Raw genomic sequence first — 18,305 nt, 5'->3', positions numbered from 1 at the left:
TGAAATTCATAGTGCTGGTCATGATTTATGATGTCCAAATTGTCTCAACACTAAACACCATGTATTTTTTCTAGAGATTTTGTTGCAAATCAAAATTACATATGAGGTAAAGATAATGCCATTATACAAATCAAAGGATAATGTAAATTATTAAAATTACATATAAAAATTTTATGTGTAAAGAAAATGCCATTAAACAATAAGTATAGATTCTTTACAATCCTTGTAAGATTATTTACATATAATGCAAGCGAGATAATGCCATTATACAACAAGTACAGGCTCTTTACTTTAATTCCACTCTTGTATAAAATAAACCATTTAAATTGCATATGTCCAAATCTAACCTCCATAATCCAAAATATAGTTGTTTATCTAAGAAAAAATTCCATGATTGTAAGATTTATTTAAATTATAAGCTGATTTGGAAATGAGGAGCTAATGGAGCAACTAGTTTTGGAGGTAACAAAAGTACAAGAGCATTGAAGGGCTGATTTTGGGAAATGGAGGGTTGGAGCGACAAGTTTTCTTTGTAGGTGTGATCGTTGGACATGGATACAAATTTATAATTTTTTTAATTTCTTAGCTTTTTTTCTATTCCTTGATAGCATCAAAATATCATTGTACTTGGATATTTTATCTTAGAAAATATGAATATCTATTAGAAAAAATTGACTTTTGAAAAAAAGATTTTGGGGTGGGCACCATTAAATTAATAATATTATTAACATACAAGATACTAGTGCTATTATGGTGGAATTTTTCATCTTTGAGCAGGCCATGGCCTCCTCCTAACCGCTAGGATCACCCATAATCATGAGTACCATTAGGCACTTCTTCTAAATTATTTTTTGATTGCTCTAGATTATTTTCTAAATCTTTTTCTAATTCTACGACACTAGCATTTTTAATAGTTGGATATTAAATTATTCAATAGTCTCATCTTCAAATACATTATTTGATTTAAAATTTTAAAAATCTAGAAGATTTACTATTCCTAGCATATCATATGAATATAGATTTAGTTGTTTTGTTTCCTAAGTTAGGTTTCTTTCTTGAAGGGTCTAAATAAATAAGCAATACAAATCCAAATCATAAAATAATGAAGATCAGATTTTCTATTAATCTATATATCATTTGGTGTTTTATCTTGATTCCCATACAAAATTTCTTAGTCCGAAATTCAGCAATTACTTTAATAATTTAAAATATAACTGTGGAGTGATTGATTAAAACCCCATTTGATTTTGATGAGCTCAAAGCATTTGAGTATATCTTTTAATTACTAATGAATTCAATTGAGTGTTTCAGTGAAAATCATGTCTAAGTGTCCCAAGACTTGGTTCATAATTGTTGGATAAGTTAAGGAGTCTGTTTGAACCAATGTCTGAGACTCGAGTCGACTCCCGAGTATCACGAGTCGACTCCAAGCGTATCAAGTTCACTGGCACGAGCTCGAGTCGACTCCAGATGAGTACGAGTCGACTCCGACTGAGAACAGACAGAAGAACAGAAAGGATCAACTCAGAACCTGTCAACGAGTCGACTCCTGAAGTGCGCGAGTCGACTCCAATGTCCACCAAGTCGACTCCAGGGAAGTAAGAGTCGACTCCAAGCAGTCACAGGCAGAAAAGTCAGAGAGCAGTTTTCGGGTCTGAGATTCGAGTCGACTCCAGTGGAACGCGAGTCGACTCCGATGGTTGACAGGTCGACTCCAAAGAAAGCAAGAGTCGACTCTCAGCGGTACACAAAGAAAGTCAGAGACCATTTTATGGACTCTGAGATTCGAGTCGACTTCCGCAATACGCGAGTCGACTCCAAGACACCGCGACCCCAAGACAGACAGAAAACCAAGTTACTGCCTCTGAGATTCGAGTCGACTCCCAGACAGCTCGAGTCGACTCTAAGACAGCTTCACGTCAAAAGGCAGAAGACCATCTTTCGGAAACTGAGAGCCGAGTCGACTCCAAGGAAGTTCGAGTCGACTCCAAGACTGGACGAGCCAAAAGACAGAGGATCGGGAGTTCGGGCTCTGAGATTCGAGTCGACTCCCAGGACAGTCGAGTCGACTCGAGTGGACAAAATTCAAAATTGGATCCACGGACTTCAGTGGATGAGCCGACTCCAAAATTGCCAAGTCAGCTCCAGAAGTTGACGAGTCGACTCCAGGTCAAGACGAGTCGACTCCCAGTCGTGAAGGCAACTTTAATTCAAATTTGGAACAGTTGCCGAGTCGACTCCGGAAAATCTTGAGTCGACTCCCGCTACAGCCGAGTCGACTCCTGATCGCGCGAGTCGACTCCAACCCACCAACGGTCATATTGTCAGGCTGCGCAGAGTGTTCAGAACGGGCAGAAAAAGCACTCTAACGGCTAGTTTCCGTGGAGGTTGGCTTAAATAGCCACAGAGGACTGTAGCAAGGGAGAGAACAACTATTTTCACTCCAACTAATCAAGCATTCAAGCTCCGCAACGTGCTCTTCAACGAAAAAGAGGAAGATCTGCATTTACTGCTTCCAACTACATCTTCCCAGCAATTAAAGCCTCCTTCTCCTGCATTCAAGTCGACTACTCTTTCAAGAGGAGACCAGAAGTTTAAGAAGCCATTCCTCATCTCCAATCTAAAAGCGTTTGAAGCTTCTTAACTTCATTTATTGTTCATATTGTTTTCATCTGCTTTTTGAGAAGCTCATTTTCTGTTTTCTTTTTACAACTTGTATTTACTTGGTTCAATCGGGGATTGAATCAAGGGGATTGAGGTTGGTTGGTGAGCCGAGTTAAAACCAACGTGTGTAAGGGTTCGATTGTGATCCCGGGAAAACAATCGGGGGTGGTTCTAGTCGGTGAGCCTGGGAAAACCGACCGAGTTCGTTGTGAGCTCGTAAAACAACAAGTTTGGTTGTGAGCTTGGAAAACAACCGGCTGTAATCCAAGGGGATTATAGTGAATTCCCAAGTGAGACTTGGGGAGTGGACGTAGGAGCAAGGGTTAGCTCCGAACCACTATAAAACTTGTGTTTGTGATTGATTGTCTCTTCTTCTTCTCATTTCATATTACTCACAGCACATAGTAATTAATTAAATAACTTGCAATAGTTTTTAATTAATCATCCATAACGTTTTAAATTATCTAAATTATTTTAAAACCCAATTCACCCCCCCTCTTGGGTTGTCTATCTGGGCAACAATAACTCCGAGGAGAATTTGGGTGCTGACAACGAGGGGAAAGTTGCAATAATCTTCAAAAAAAAAATAAAAGAGTTGGTGAGGATGAAAATTTAAAAGAAAATGTTACTTCATAAGGTTGATCTAGCAACATCGACTTTTTTAGTCTCTTTTACATCTTGCCATGAACGGCATGTATATTCTTAAATTTGAAAATACTCTGACTATTTCATATTGGCAATTGCACTGGATGATCCGGATCGAACTTCATTAGAATTTGGAAATTTGAAAGTATTGATCAGTTTCACTCCTCCTAAAATTCATTTCCTATATTGACAAATTTAGCTGCTTAAAAAAAAAAATAGAAAAATAAAAACATATAAAAAATTAAAACTTTCAGCTATTTGGATGGTGAAAATCTAGGACAGAAACAGATTTTTTTTGACTTAATTAAACTATTTTAATTCTATGGAAATTTTTTTATTTCTTTCTTGATCGGTTTTGCCAACAACCTGACATACCGAGGACCCCAGCATGATTCCGTTGAAGCTGGAGGGCGTCCTAAGAAATGGAGAACGCCATGTAGGGGTATTTCGGTAATTTAACTATATAAAAAAAAAAGTAAGGAGGACACCGTCGCTTGGATTGTTGACGAAAGGGACAAAACCACCCCCGCCAAAATTTATCCGTCGGCATCTAGCGCCAAAATTTCTTGAAGGGCCGCTATCGCTCGAACTTTCTCCACGCGATCCGATGGCTGACAGTGGCCGAAAGCAACAGTTGTTCCACCTAAGGTGGCTGTGCTTCAATCCAATGCCAGTTTCTATGAATGATGTGGCATTTTAATATGTATTTGATAAGCAAATTAAAAAAATATTTTTGAGTACGGCAAAATAATTATACAAAATATTACATAATATTATATAATAGAGCATAATCGGATATAATATATATTAATACATAAATATATAATATAGTATAATATTACTGTAATTTAATATAATATTATTATAATATAATAATATAATATTATATATTATAGCACAATAATTTAATATAATATTAAATTATTTAACATAATATTTCAATATATTATGATATAATGTAATATAATATTATATTTATAGTATAATACAATAATAAAAGTATAAAATATTATAATTATTAGTGTAAATTAATTTTTCATAATATAATAAATTTTCTAGCTAAGTGATAAAATTGGTTAAATAATTATTAAAAGGATATTTTGTGTAATTGTTATATTTTATCACAGATATTTTGGTAAAAAAAAATAACTTTCCAACCAGACCTAAAAGTGATTTTTCGAAAAGCTCCAAAATAAAGCTTCTTCCAAAAAACTGTTTTTAGCTTTTTAGAAAAACTAAAACAGCTTCCTGAAATTTTTACCAAACACTCCTATTTCATCTAAAAAAGTTTTTGGAGGGTTAGAAAGTACTTTTTGACCTTCCAAAAGCTCCTCCAAATCGGCATCCTTTGCCTCCTAAGCTTGGCTTGACTAGGCTCCTTCGAGCCCATTGTGACACCAACATGCTTTGTCAACCTAACTAGTGATGGCGGCCGTAACCACTGCTGGCTGCACAAACCCGGTGGCTGCTCATGACAGCTCCCACCGGCTATCACCCTACTACCAGTCACTATGGTGCATGCATCACATTTGCCAAGTTCTCAGGACCCATCAGATCCAATAATGGTCTAATTGTCAAGATCCTGGTGGAAGGTGTGCAATAGTGGCGGGGGTGCCCCAAGGGCTCCTTGAAAAATCCAGTACATATGGCAATATAAACATAGATCTAGTTATACTAGGATGGATGCATATTAATCAAAGGAAACAACCCTAGGGCTTTGACACCAATGTCAATTGTAATATAGATTAAACAAAGTATTGATATTTTCGGATAATCATACTTTACATAAGCACAAACACATCATATCTACAATCTAGAGTTGGATAACTTTCTCGATCCCATAATCAGGTGTGCACTAATGAAGCGAAAAGCACCCTCAGGTGTGCACTAATGAAGCGAAAAGCACCCTCTTGCCATTGCACAAGTGCCCTATAGCTTTCTAGAGCATTGATGGAGAACCTCTTGGATTTCTTCATGCACCTGGCTGCTTACTTATCGCGGTTCCTTGAATCTTTGATCCTCTCAATGCTTGTGATCTTTGCGTGATTCTTTCATATACCATTGAGGTATTGCTCTCTATTATAAAGATGAAATCCCTAATCACCTCAAGCAACTGAGTGAGAGTCAAACTCTATCAACTCCAGTGATTTTTTAGAAGTAATATTGGACTCTATCCCTCCCTCAAGATGGTAACTATCCTTTTGTGGAACTGCGTTTGGATTGGACAAGGTTAATCTATCATGGGCATCCCAATTTGGGTCCAATACCCAAAGTGCAACAGATGTTTTCACCTTCTTTTTACCTACTGAATAAAGGGCCCTGCTCTCTATGTTTCTTTTCCCCCTCCATTCTCTGAACTTTTCTTTTAAACACAATGCACCCATACTTTATTTGGAAAAAAGCATAGGTAAATACCTCATGAGGAATAACCATAACCATTCAGTGTTGTCTCATCCATTTGGATCAGCAGATTTTCCATGAGATAAAATTAGGATTTTCCATAATGATCTCATTCATTATTGCATGGAATGTGTCTGCTCAAAGAGTTAAGATCTACAAAAAGAAGTATACAAGCACTTTTATCGCTAAATTTCAAATGCTTGCGTGAGAATGGAATAGAGAAAACAAAAAGGAAAAGCCAAAGAAGCAGTCACGCATACAGAGCTCTCTTCTGCGCACATCTTCTCTTTCAACTATGCAATTCAGATATAAAAAGGACAATGAAATTGTGTTGCAAGGTTGAACTTTTAGTAGCTCATGACAAATGCAGATGCAGTATATTCTATCGAAATTTGAGTTGTTGGGAAGAACCTGCAAAGTGATTGGCTAATGAATTGAGATCTTGAAAATAAAGAACTGTTAAGGGCACATAAAACATGTACATGACTCCGAGCAGAATCATTCCTTACTAAATTACATCACAAACACTACAATTTAACTGATTAGGACAGCCATCATTTGATCTTCTCAACCAATTACTTTCGGGGTTCCACTTATTGTAATCACAGCCTCTTCTAGTGAGACTGCACGCCTCTTATCTTATGTGGACCAATCCATATCAGAACACAAGAGAGGCCACAAGGTCCTGGCACACAGGTTATATATGCACTTGCATCAGGAATTTCTCTGAGGTTATAATCTTTTGCTCTTGTCCAAATTCTTCCTGTATTTAGATCATAAGGCAAGACTCAGTTATGGCACAAAATAAGGATATGAAGACCCAACAAAGGATGGAGGAAATTTACAATAGATAACATGCATTACCTAAGTCATGAGGATTTTGATAGCTCTTTAGCATAACTAATTCACGACATGATTAATGATGGGCATCCAGTAATATCCAGAGTCTCAAGTGCCATCGGTAACCGTTGCTCTGCCAAATATTCAAGGTCTGGACATGTTCCACATCTTAAAGATTCTGAATATGGCTGGTCATGCTTCTGTTTCAACACTGACCAACACTTATCTAAACCATTGATCACTGCAAGCTTTTCGCACTGATCTATCTGAAGCTTCTTCAGCGCAGTAAAGCCGAACAAAGACAGCGATGTAATTTTTGGACATTTCAAGATTGCAAGATTCTGAAGGCAAGGAAATGCATGTCCCTCTTCGGGTACATGCAACCATTCTTCCCATTTTGGCAACATTTTGAGTAGTAGTCTTTGGAGTGAGGGGAATGTCACCTTTGTGTCTCCATAGAGCTCATGGCCTATTCGTCGCAAACTCTGCATGCTGAACACTTCGAGAACCTTGAGGGATGGAAGCTGGCCAAGAGCTGGGAGCTGCTCCAAGCTGACACAATGTGAAAGCTGTATATCTACTACATTTGAGAAGGAAGGATTCCCCAACCAGGTGGGAAATCTGCACCACTTGTATCCTTCTATCTCGAGGCGCTGGATGGTGGTGTGAGGCTGGAGACTTTCAAGCACCACCTCATCATCCTCATTCCTTGAGCCAATAAAACTCATAGAATTGTCCCATTTTAGAACCAACCAGCTGAGGCGTTCCTTGAGCCCTAGTTTTGCCTCCTTGGCTTCACCTATGCGGTCATGCGTTATGTTATGGAGATCCACTATGGAAAGCTTTCCTTGGAGATCATTCAAGTCCTTCAGTTCTGCGATCCCAGCATATCTTTCCTCTCCGCTCGCAGCGAACAGTGGTAGTGTCTGGAGTCTAGTTAGTCTTCCAATGCCTGGTGGTAACATAAGTTTCTCACCCCGGAAAAAAAAACTCACAAAACTTGGAGCAGTAAATTTATTGTGGATAACAAGGTGACGCAGGTTAATCAAATGCTTGATATCTCTTGGCAACTCCACAAGGCTGTTGCAAAATTGGAGGTCAAGCGTCTGCAAGTTATACAGGTTGCACAAAGATTCTGGCAACCTTTTAATCCTTGTAGCAGAGAGGCCAAGATATCTCAATTGTTTTAGGTTGCCTATTGCATCTGGCACCTCGGCGATTCCACTGCGATTTAAACAGAGTACTCGAAGATGTTGCAATCTTGGCTTCGCGAAAAAATCTCTTTCGAGCCGAAAAATGGTGCGCCAACCTGGATGTAGCAAGAGCGACCTTAATGCATCATGCTCTTCACCTTGCTCAAATGACACAGATAGTTCATTGCTTACAAGAATTGATAAATGGCGGACATATTTATTCCAGGTAATGCCTTGTGATTCTGCATATTCTTTTATAGAACATTCTTCTCCTGCTATGGATTTTACCAGGTCGTGGATGAGATCATGCATTGTGAAATTGAGCTTATAATCGAAGTGAGATGGATCTTGAAACAATGACCTCCTTAGTAGATCGTCAACATATGCACGCCCTGTTTCTTCCATCTCCTTGGTATCCTCTGTGTGAATAAAACCTTGTGCTACCCACATCCTGACCAGTCTTTCCATCTCAAACTCATGGCCTTTAGGAAATACCGCACAATATGTGAAACATGGCTTGAGAGCTGCAGGCAAATGATGATAGCTCAACCTTAGAACCCTCAGGATGCTCTTTCACCCTCGTCCAGATCCCATACATCGCTCGTCAAAATCTCATCCCAGTTTTCTTCACTGGTTTCAGAAGATAAGAGACCCCCAAGTGTCTTCACCATCAAAGGCACACCTTTGCACTTCTCCACAATCTTCCAACCAATTGCTATCAGGCTTGGTGAGGCAGCAGCTTGGTAGCCATAGAATGCATGCCGGCAGAACAAGGCCCAGCAATCACTTCTCCCCAAACCACCTAAGCGAAGAAACGGCTGTGCGCCCATGATCGATGCTGCATTCTCGTATCGGGTGGTGATCATGACTCGGCTCCCTTTTGCTCCACTAATTAAGGATGCTTGTAGTGTTTCCCAATGGATCGGATCCTCGTTCCAAATATCATCTAATACAAGCAGAAACCTCTTCCCTGAAAGTACTCTGCTCAGTTCATCCTGAAGTTCATCAGGATTCCTGAGGTTGCATATTTGATCAGTTACAGACTCGATAATTGCTCTTGTCAGCCTAATCTCATCATAAACTTCAGACACCCAGACCCATGACCTTACTTGAAAATGTTGTTCCACTCTCTTATCGTTATAGACAAGCTTAGCAAGGGTTGTCTTGCCCATCCCACCCATGGCAACAATAGAAACAACAGGTATAGCGTGGTTATCAGACTCACCATCAGCTGACAACAGTGCATTCACTATCCTGTTCTTATCATCCTCTCTACCATATATTTCTGAGAGATCTGCTAATGAGCTCGTGGACCGTCTAATGTTGGTTTCAGCTCTCCTGACACCTTCTTCCTCCCTCAAGCAGAGTGTAACTCGATCTTTGTTAATCTCATCAGACCTCTCCATAACCATCTTTATCCTCCTCAACAAGTCATGCTGGAATGGAGCATCTAATGCTGAAGGACCGTTGGTATGATTTACCTCGCGCATTTCAGTGTCGGCGCCGATGAAACGGATGCATCCGGAGAAGGGATTGGTGCAGTTCTGTCCCAACAAGGCAGGCCTATTGCATTTATAAGCTGGGCCCTTGGGGTTTCAAAAAAATCTTGGTCTACATACGCCAAGAAGATGCTAGCCATTGTGGAGGCAATACGCTTGTGGCGACCTTATCTACTAGGAAGGAAATTTTTCATCCAGACCAATCAGCGCAGCCTAAAGTATTTTTTGGAGCAACATGTGGCCACTCCAGAGAAACAAAAATACGTGACCAAGTTATTAGGCTATGATTACGAGATCATCTACCGCCCAGGTCGTGAAAATTCAGCAGCTAATGCCCTATCATGCAAACCTAACAGCCCAATTCTCCATCATATGTTTTTACCAGAGGTGGATGTGTGGGAGGAGATCAAACAGGCTTCAGCGGATGACTCTTATATCCAGTCCATGGGCCACATAGCCAATAACCAACCAGAAGGCCCCTACATTTGGCGTAATGGGTCGCTTCTATTCAAGGGCAAGGTAGTGATTCCTTCTAACCCAACTTTACGGGCCAAACTGTTACACGAAGTGCATGATACGAAGATAGGAGGCCAGATATTCAGGAGTCTTACGGACATTCAAAAAATTGGTTCAACAATTATTGGCCCACTATATATAAATCGGTCTAGGAATATGTCAAGCACTGTGAAGTATGTCAACGAATTAAATCTGAAACTTTGGCTCTAGTAGGGCTTTTACAACCATTGCCCATTCCGTGCCAAGAATGGGACGACAACATTTTGGATTTCATTGAGGGGCTGCCAACCTCCCATGGCAAGAACATTATTTTGGTGGTAGTTGACAGGTTAAGTAAGTCTGCACATTTCCTTCCTTTAACCAATCCTTTTACTACTAAAACAGTGGCTGAAAAGTTCGTTGAAGGGGTCATCAAACTGCATGGTCTGCCCAAATTCATCATCAGTGACTGTGACCCAATCTTCATCAACAAATTTTGGCAAGAGTTCTTCAAATTGTCAGGTACCAAGCTGCAACTCAGCTCCGCCTACCATCCGTAAACCGACGGCCAATCGAAAGTAGTAAACCGTTGTGTGGAGGAATACCTGCGGTGTTTCGTCCACCAAAGGCCGCATAAGTGGAGCACCTACCTTCCTTGGGCTGAGTTCTGGTACACCACAACGTACCATACATCCACAGGGATGACTCCCTTCCAGGCGCTTTATGGTCGTCTTCCACCCCCGATTCCAGTCTATCGAAACGGCCTATCACCGGTGCATGAAGTTGACCAGAGTCTCTTAACTAGAGATGAGCTGCTTCACCAACTCAAGATTAACCTTGAGGTGTCTGTTAACTGTGTGAAGCAAACGGCAGATCAAAAATGGCGAGATGTTTCATTCGACGTCAGTGATATGGTGTTCCTAAAGCTGCATCCCTACCAACAACAATCAGCTTTCAAATGTGCTTATCAAAAGTTGGCCAGTCGATTTTATGGCCCATATTCGATTCTGCAGAAGGTTGGGATCATCGCCTACAAGCTACAATTACCAGAAGGAGCTCACATCCACCCGGTCTTCCATGTATCATTGCTTAAAAAATTCGTAGGAGATCTTGCTGCGCCCTCCAAGGAGCTACCACCGGTTATAGATGATTGGGTTGTTATCTTAAAACCTCAAAGTATCCATGATACTTGCTGGGTCAAACAAGGTGATAAGTTTGTGGAGGAAAGTTTGGTTCAGTGGAACCATCTACCAGCGGAAGAGGCTACGTGGGAAAATACTAAGTTGTTGCTAGAACAGTTTCCATCTGTGGACCTTGAGGACAAGGGTCCACTTGGTGGGGGGAGCATTGATAGGCCGTGACGCTCGGAGAGGAACCCAAGGCCAAATCCCAAGTATCTGGGATGAAGCTTGGACGTGGTGAACCGTTGCATGCATTGCGCAGGAGCTGTTTGGACGTGGGGAACCGTAACATGCATTGCGCTGGAGCTGTTTAGACGTGGTAACCGTTGCATGCATTGCGCTGGAGCTGAGGCAGCTATAAACGGCTACATGCGACGTGACTAAATCAACTAGCCGTTGGAGATTGTTTAGCATTCCGTTTTCCATTCTGTTGCATGTTATTTGCTTAATAGTCAAGATAGGGACCTTTAGTTTACAACAACAATATGTACGTGGGATTTATTAGTCATTTGCCTATTTAAGAAGCCACGAATATCAATAAAATCATCAAGCATTTTATCCAAACTACTTGTGGCTCCTTCTCACCCAAAGAGAATTCTATTTACTGTGCAATTGTGTTTAGCTCTTGATTGACCTAACAGCAAGACTCAGTTTCCGCACAAAAAAAGGATATGAAGACCCAACAAAGGATGGAGGAAATTTACAATAGATAACATGCATTACCTAAGTCATGAGGATTTTGATAGCTCTTTAGCATAACTAATTCACGACATGGTGAATGATGGGCATCCAGTAATATCCAGAGTCTCAAGTGCCATCGGTAACCGTCGCTCCACCAAATATTCAAGGTCTGGACATGTTCCACATCTTAAAGATTCTGAATGTGGCTGGTCATGCTTCTGTTTCAACACTGACCAACACTTATCTAAACCATTAATCACTGCAAGCTTTTCGCACTGATCTATCTGCAGCTTCTTCAGTGCAGTAAAGCCGAACAAAGACAGCGACGCAATTTTTGGACATTTCAAGATTGCAAGATCCTGAAGGCAAGGAAATCCATGTCCCTCTTCTGGTACATGCAACCATTCTTCCCATTTTGGCAACATTTTGAGTAGTAGTCTTTGGAGTGAGGGGAATGTCACCTTTGTGCCGCCATAGAACTCATGGCCTATTCGTCGCAAACTCTGCATGCTGAACACTTCGAGAACCTTGAGGGATGGAAGCTGGCCAAGAGCTGGGAGCTGCTCCAAGCTGACACAATATGAAAGCTGTATATCTACTACATTTGAGAAGGAAGGACTCCTCAACCAGGTGGGAAATCTGCACCACTTGTATCCTTCTATCTCGAGGCGCTGGATGGTGGTGTGAGGCTGGAGACTTTCCAGCACCACCTCATCATCCTCATTCCTTGAGCCAATGAAACTCATAGAATTGTCCCATTTTAGAACCAACCAGCTGAGGCGTTGCTTGAGCCTTAGTTTTGCCTCCTTGGCTTCACCAATGCGGTCATGTGTTATGGTATGGAGATCCACTATGGAAAGCTTTCCTTGGAGATCATTCAAGTCCTTCAGTTCTGCGATCCCAGCATATCTTTCCTCTCCGCTCGCAGCGAACAGTGGTAGCGTCTGGAGTCTAGTTAGTCTTCCGATGCCTGGTGGTAACATAAGTTTCCCACCCCGGAAAAAAAAAGCTCACAAAACTTGGAGCAGTAAATTTATTGTGGATTACAAGGTGACGCAGGTTAACCAAATGCTTGATATCTCTTGGCAACTCCACAAGGCTGTTGCAAAATTGGAGGTCAAGCGTCTGCAAGTTATACAGGTTGCACAAAGATTCTGGCAGCCTTTTAATCCTTGTAGCAGAAAGGCCAAGATATCGCAATTGTTTTAGGTTGCCTATTGCATCTGGCACCTCGGCGATTCCACTGCGATTTAAATAGAGTACTCGAAGATGTTGCAATCTTGGCTTCGCGAAAAAATCTCTTTCGAGCCGAAAAATGGTGCGCCAGCCTGGATGTAGCAAGAGCGACCTTAATGCATCATGTTCTTCACCTTGCTCAAATGACACAGATAGTTCATTGTTTACAAGAATTGATAAATGGAGGACATATGTATTCCAGGTAATGCCTTGTGATTCTGCATATTCTTTTATAGAACATTCTTCTCCTGCATGCCGGCAGAACAAGGCCCAGCAATCACTTCTCCCCAAACTACCTAAGCGAAGGAATGGCTGTGCGCCCATGAGCCGCATTCTCGTATCGGGTGGTGATCATGACTCGGCTCCCTTTTGCTCCACTAATTAAGGATGCTTGTAGTGTTTCCCAATGGATTGGATCCTCGTTCCAAATATCATCTAATACAAGCAGAAACCTCTTTCCTGAAAGTACTCTGCTCAGTTCATCCTGAAGTTCATCAGGATTCCTGAGGTTGCATATTTGAACAGTTACAGACTCGATAATTGCTCTTGTCAGCTTAATCTCATCATAAACTTCAGACACCCAGACCCATGACCTTACTTGAAAATGTTGTTCCACTCTCTTATCGTTATAGACAAGCTTAGCAAGGGTTGTCTTGCCCATCCCACCCATGGCAACAATAGAAACAACAGGTATAGCGTGGTTATCAGACTCACCATCAGCTGACAACAGTGCATTCACTATCCTGTTCTTATCATCCTCTCTACCATATATTTCTGAGAGACCTGCTAATGAGCTCGTGGACCGTCGAATGTTGGTTTCAGTTCTCCTGACACCTTCTCCTTCCCTCAAGCAGAGTGTAACTCGATCTTTGTTAATCTCATCAAACCTCTCCATAACCATCTTTATCCTCCTCAACAAGTCATGCTGGAATGGAGCATCTAATGCTAAAAGAGAAGGGTTGGTATGATTTACCTCGCGCATTTCAGTGTCGGCTTCGATGCGAAGGTTTTGATCAATGTCGACGGCCATCATCTCATAGTCGATGCTGGCTACCATGGCCTCGGCACCATAAGGCGCCATTTGTTTGGCCCCGAAGTGCCAAAGCTTGACAGGCTCGTCAGCTGCGTCCATCTCCTCGACTGCGGCGGGCGGAGGTCGAGCAGTCTGCGCTGGCCTCTTGAATTGAGCGAAATATGATGAGGATGGATTGGGTGCCTCCCGTTTCCTCTTCCGAGTATGAGTTGGAGACCATGCTCCATTTCCACTCGCAGCAGCTCATAGTCGAAGTCACTGAGTATGCAATGTCCTTTATGGTAATTTTGTCATATAAAAGTACTTTCTCAGTTTGTTTACCAAACACAAAACAAAGTACCACAGCACTTTACGAATGTAGTTACCAAACAGCAAACAGCTTTTTATAACAGCTCTACTTCAGACAGCTCTACTTCCAACAGCTCTACTTCTAACAGCTCTACTGTCAACAGCTCCCCCAAACAGGGCCTATGTCCTCAGCATCATACGCGACTTGTTTGAGCCAAAGCTTGACGGACTCCTCCTTTATCTCCTTCTCCGCATCTGCGATCTGGGATCTGATCTCGGCAATCGTGGTCATAGGCTTGTCGAGCTCTTCTGCTACATTGGAGGCTGGCGAGGACCCAAACGAGGATAATATTGTTGTGGTGAGTTTGGCAAGGGAGGTTAAGATTATGCTGGCCATTCTCTTTCTTGGCCCTCGGTGTTTCGATTTGAGATGATGGAAGCTATGAAGATTGAAGAGAGGATTGCCCGGGAGCTCGTTGCTTACCCATTAGCACAAGAGTAGGGAAGACAAGAACGGGAGAGGCTGGAACAGATCACATGGATCCTAAGAGCAAGCGGCCGTCCGATTATGGAACCGCATGTTTTGATTCCACAAAAACCTAGAACCTTAACCGGAACCGAAAATAGTCGGTTCGGTTCCGGTTCTAGAACTGCCGGTTCCGGTTTCGGTTCTAGACGGTTCCGGTTCCGGCTCTAGACGGTTTTAGTTCCGGTTCTAGACGGTTTCCGGTTCCGGTTCCGGTTTTAAACAGTTCCGGTTCCGGTTCCGGTTTTAAACGGTTCCGATTCCGATTTTTCAACATAAATTATAATTTTTTTTTAAAAAATAGATTGTGTAATTAATTTGGAAAAATTTTTAAATACAAATAGATTGTGTAATTAATACAAAATGATAATTTGTACTCATTTTATTATTTACTATCAAAGTAAAATTTAATAATGCAACTGGATAACATTATAAAAAAAATAATAAGTTACATTAAATAAATTTGGAACTAATTTATTTTATTATAAATGAAAAAAAAGAAAAAAATGGGCTTGAACTTAATTAAAATTAAGCTGCCTACGTATTCTCTTGGGGTTTAAAGGAATCAAAGCCCTCGTAGTTCACTTACTTTCATGGTTGAGCAATTAACCCCCTTACCTCAATGATCAATCACTATTATTGCTGCCGGCTATAGACGATCCGCTAGTTCCAATGTCAAATAAGTCTTTGATGTCCTCAAATGTGTTATCTTGTAATCTACGTTCTGCCTTTCTCCAATCGTCAACACATGCTTGGGCTTCCAAGTTATTCGGCCTTAAACAAGATCGTCGCTCATCTAAGATTTGACCTCCAAGAGGGGGGTTGGTGATTTGGATCCCAAGAATTTGGGTTTGGAACAAATATTTTCTTGCCTTTATTTGAACGGGAGGAAGACATTTTTGATAATTGGATTGGAAAAAATGAAAATATGAGAAGGTTATGGAATGTATAGAGAATTTGAATAGATTGAATAATTGAGAGTGAAAAATTAAGAGAGAGATTGGAAGATTGAGTGGTGTGGTGAAAAAATTGATTTGGAGAGGTATATATAGTGTTGGGGATAATTTTTGTTTCCTAAACTAGCCCTTTTTTAGTTGTTAGGAGGGGTAAAATAGTCATTTTTTTCCGGTTCGAACCGGAACCGAACCGCCGGTTCCGATTCCGATTCCGGTTCCGGTTCCGGTTTCCGTTCCGGTTCGGATCTGGTTTCGGTTCCGGTTCGGTTCTGGATCCGTTCCGGTTCCGGTTCAGTTCCATCAAACCTGAAACCTTAATCGAACTGTATTTCTTAAGGTTCTAGTTCGGTTAAGAACCGTGAGACACGGCTCCGGTTCCGCTCCGGTTCTAACCGGTCAAGTCTAGGTAAAACTAGTCCATAATTAGCTCAGTGGTGGAACTGATCCTACTAATAATTACTCTATTAAATAATTTGTGATGGTTGGAAATATGGCCCCTAATGTATTGAATGCTTCAAAAAAAAAAAAAAGATGCACCTAGGGATGCCTGACACCGTATTACAAAAATATCTTCATGCAGTGTGATACAAACAAATGCCCCATTGCAAGACAAGCATAGTCATCATCTAAGCAATCAGGCCTGAGCATCCAGCTTCCATAAGATGATGGGCCAACAATTTGATCAGGATAAGATTCTTGCTAAGATGTCTTCTTCAAAAAATTTCATTTGACATGCAATCAAAGGAGGGAATCGGATCCTCTCCACTATCACATACTTGCTATGATGATTTGGACCGGAGAGGGCGTGTCTTCCAATCACGGCCATGATTGAATGAAGCTGCAAGGCATATAGAATTGGAAAGCACAAAAAGCTTCAAAGAAAACTGATTTGCCTGTATTTTGTACCAGCATCTAGATAAGGAAATTTATGATCGAACAGACTAACCAAGAAAAGGGAACAGAAAAGGTGCCATCACAATGGAATTGCAACATCACTCAAGAGAGTTGTTGTAACTTTTTTTTTTTTCTTTTTTATTGTTAAAAACTGTTTAACTCTTTAAAGAAGAAATTATTAGTTGAATCATGCACTAAGCCAAACTAGAAAGCAACACAGCTAAATACGAACAAAAAAAAAAAAGGAAGAAAAGAAAAAAAAAAGGAGCCGAGGCTGTGTTGTTTTTTAGATGGACCGGTCCACTAGTTCAGTAGTTCAATGGTGGATCTAGTCTAACAAAAAATTTTACCTTTAAAAGGGTTAGGATCGGCTATTTTCAACATTTGACTTCTGCTTAGCTCATGCTAATAGCCTCTCCACTTTTCAGTTACAAAGACCCTGCAGGCTTTATATCCAATTAAAAGCATAACCTAGGGTGCCTTCACCATTACTTTGAAGAGCACTATACTAGAAAGAAATCGAACCCAACCTTCTTAATTTCCAGCCATAAATGATGCATTACGTGGGCTGCTGATTTTCCTGATCCATGTGTGATATTTCCACTAGTTAGCAGAAACATTGGGAGGCCCTAGGCCTCGGTATAGTAAATATTACATTATTATAATCAATCACTTTCATGGTTTTAAAAAAGGTACCATGGCCTTACAATGTTGAATGCTTCAAAGAAATACGCACCTGGGGATGCCATATCCCCAAAATATCTTCATGCAGTGAGAAAAAGAACAGATCGCATGGTTGGATGCTAAGAGCAAGCAGCCATGCCTTTTCCATCCACGTGTATCTAATATATCTATATCAAAACGGAGGCCCTCCGTTGGCAGAGCCTTCGCTCACCGCCAGTTCACAAATATCCGCCACATATAGTTATCCTTTTTGTTTTTTTTTTGCTGGAACAAAGAGGAAGGGGAGAGGAAGAGACAAGCCCACCTCCACATAGTAGCCCCCACTGGGCCCCCACCTCGCCAGAAGAATGTTCGATGTGGGCAGAAATGACCGTGTGTTGGGCACTCCGGCCGGTTTTACTCATATCCTCCTCACCCATGGGCCGGCTCGGTGACCCCTCTGGGCTCCGGCACGAAACCCTCCATGTGAGTATGTCACATCTGGTACCACCAAGGCTACCAATGGCCTAATAGCCCTTCCAAACTCCGTGTCCGAACAGGAAGCATCCGATCTCCTCAATGTAATCGATGCCCGCGCGTTTCGAACTCGGAACTATTTGATTGGAAGTAAGGCCCCGTTTTGTTGAGCTACCACCTCAGTGGCTATAGTTGTCCCTTCAGGAAAAAAAAAACGAGCGACTTGAGCCCATGACGGCATCGGATGAACGTGGCTCCGGTCCGACCCCAAGGCTTTAACCTCGTATACAAATTTCTATTTAGATTTCGATCCACCATCCCTCCCGACCACCGCACCATATCTCATACGTTCATATCAAGCATTGCGCTAGCCTTCATTTCCAACTCTTCCGTGTTAACATAATTTTAGAAATTACATAATAACTTGCATTGTTTATAATTTTTTTTATTAGCACGATCGTATATCAACCTTTATTATTTTTTTTATTAGCATATTCTTGTTAGAGTGATTTTAGGAATTACATAATAACATATATCGCCCATAATATTTTCTTTTATTAGTATGATCCTATATCAGCCTATATTATTTTTTATATAGAGTATGTACATGAATATATATAACTCTTAAGATGTA

At 41.1% G+C, this 18,305-nt stretch overlaps 1 protein-coding gene across 2 annotated transcripts; it reads right to left on the bottom strand.

Annotated features, from left to right (window-relative positions):
- Nucleotides 1-6,128: 6,128 nt before the first annotated feature.
- LOC103723007 (disease resistance protein RGA2-like) lies at nucleotides 6,129-12,795 on the bottom strand. Of its 2 annotated transcripts, none has more exons than XM_039121427.1 (2): nucleotides 6,574-12,795; nucleotides 6,129-6,472 (listed from the first exon to the last, which is right to left on the bottom strand). In XM_039121427.1, exon 1 carries the CDS (start codon nucleotides 9,230-9,232, stop codon nucleotides 8,303-8,305), a length of 930 nt encoding a protein of 309 aa, XP_038977355.1. In that variant the 5' UTR covers nucleotides 9,233-12,795; the 3' UTR covers nucleotides 6,129-6,472; nucleotides 6,574-8,302. The 2 variants fall into 2 exon arrangements, with proteins under 2 accessions (XP_038977355.1, XP_008812009.3); XM_008813787.4 differs by having other exon boundaries at nucleotides 6,574-12,792.
- Between the last annotated feature and the right edge of the window lie 5,510 nt (nucleotides 12,796-18,305).

This window comes from Phoenix dactylifera, unplaced genomic scaffold (assembly GCF_009389715.1).
Source record: "Phoenix dactylifera cultivar Barhee BC4 unplaced genomic scaffold, palm_55x_up_171113_PBpolish2nd_filt_p 001071F, whole genome shotgun sequence".
NCBI classification, from domain to species: domain Eukaryota; kingdom Viridiplantae; phylum Streptophyta; class Magnoliopsida; order Arecales; family Arecaceae; genus Phoenix; species Phoenix dactylifera.
Note: the sequence above shows the minus strand (reverse complement) of the source record. Positions and strands in the feature narration are given on the sequence as shown.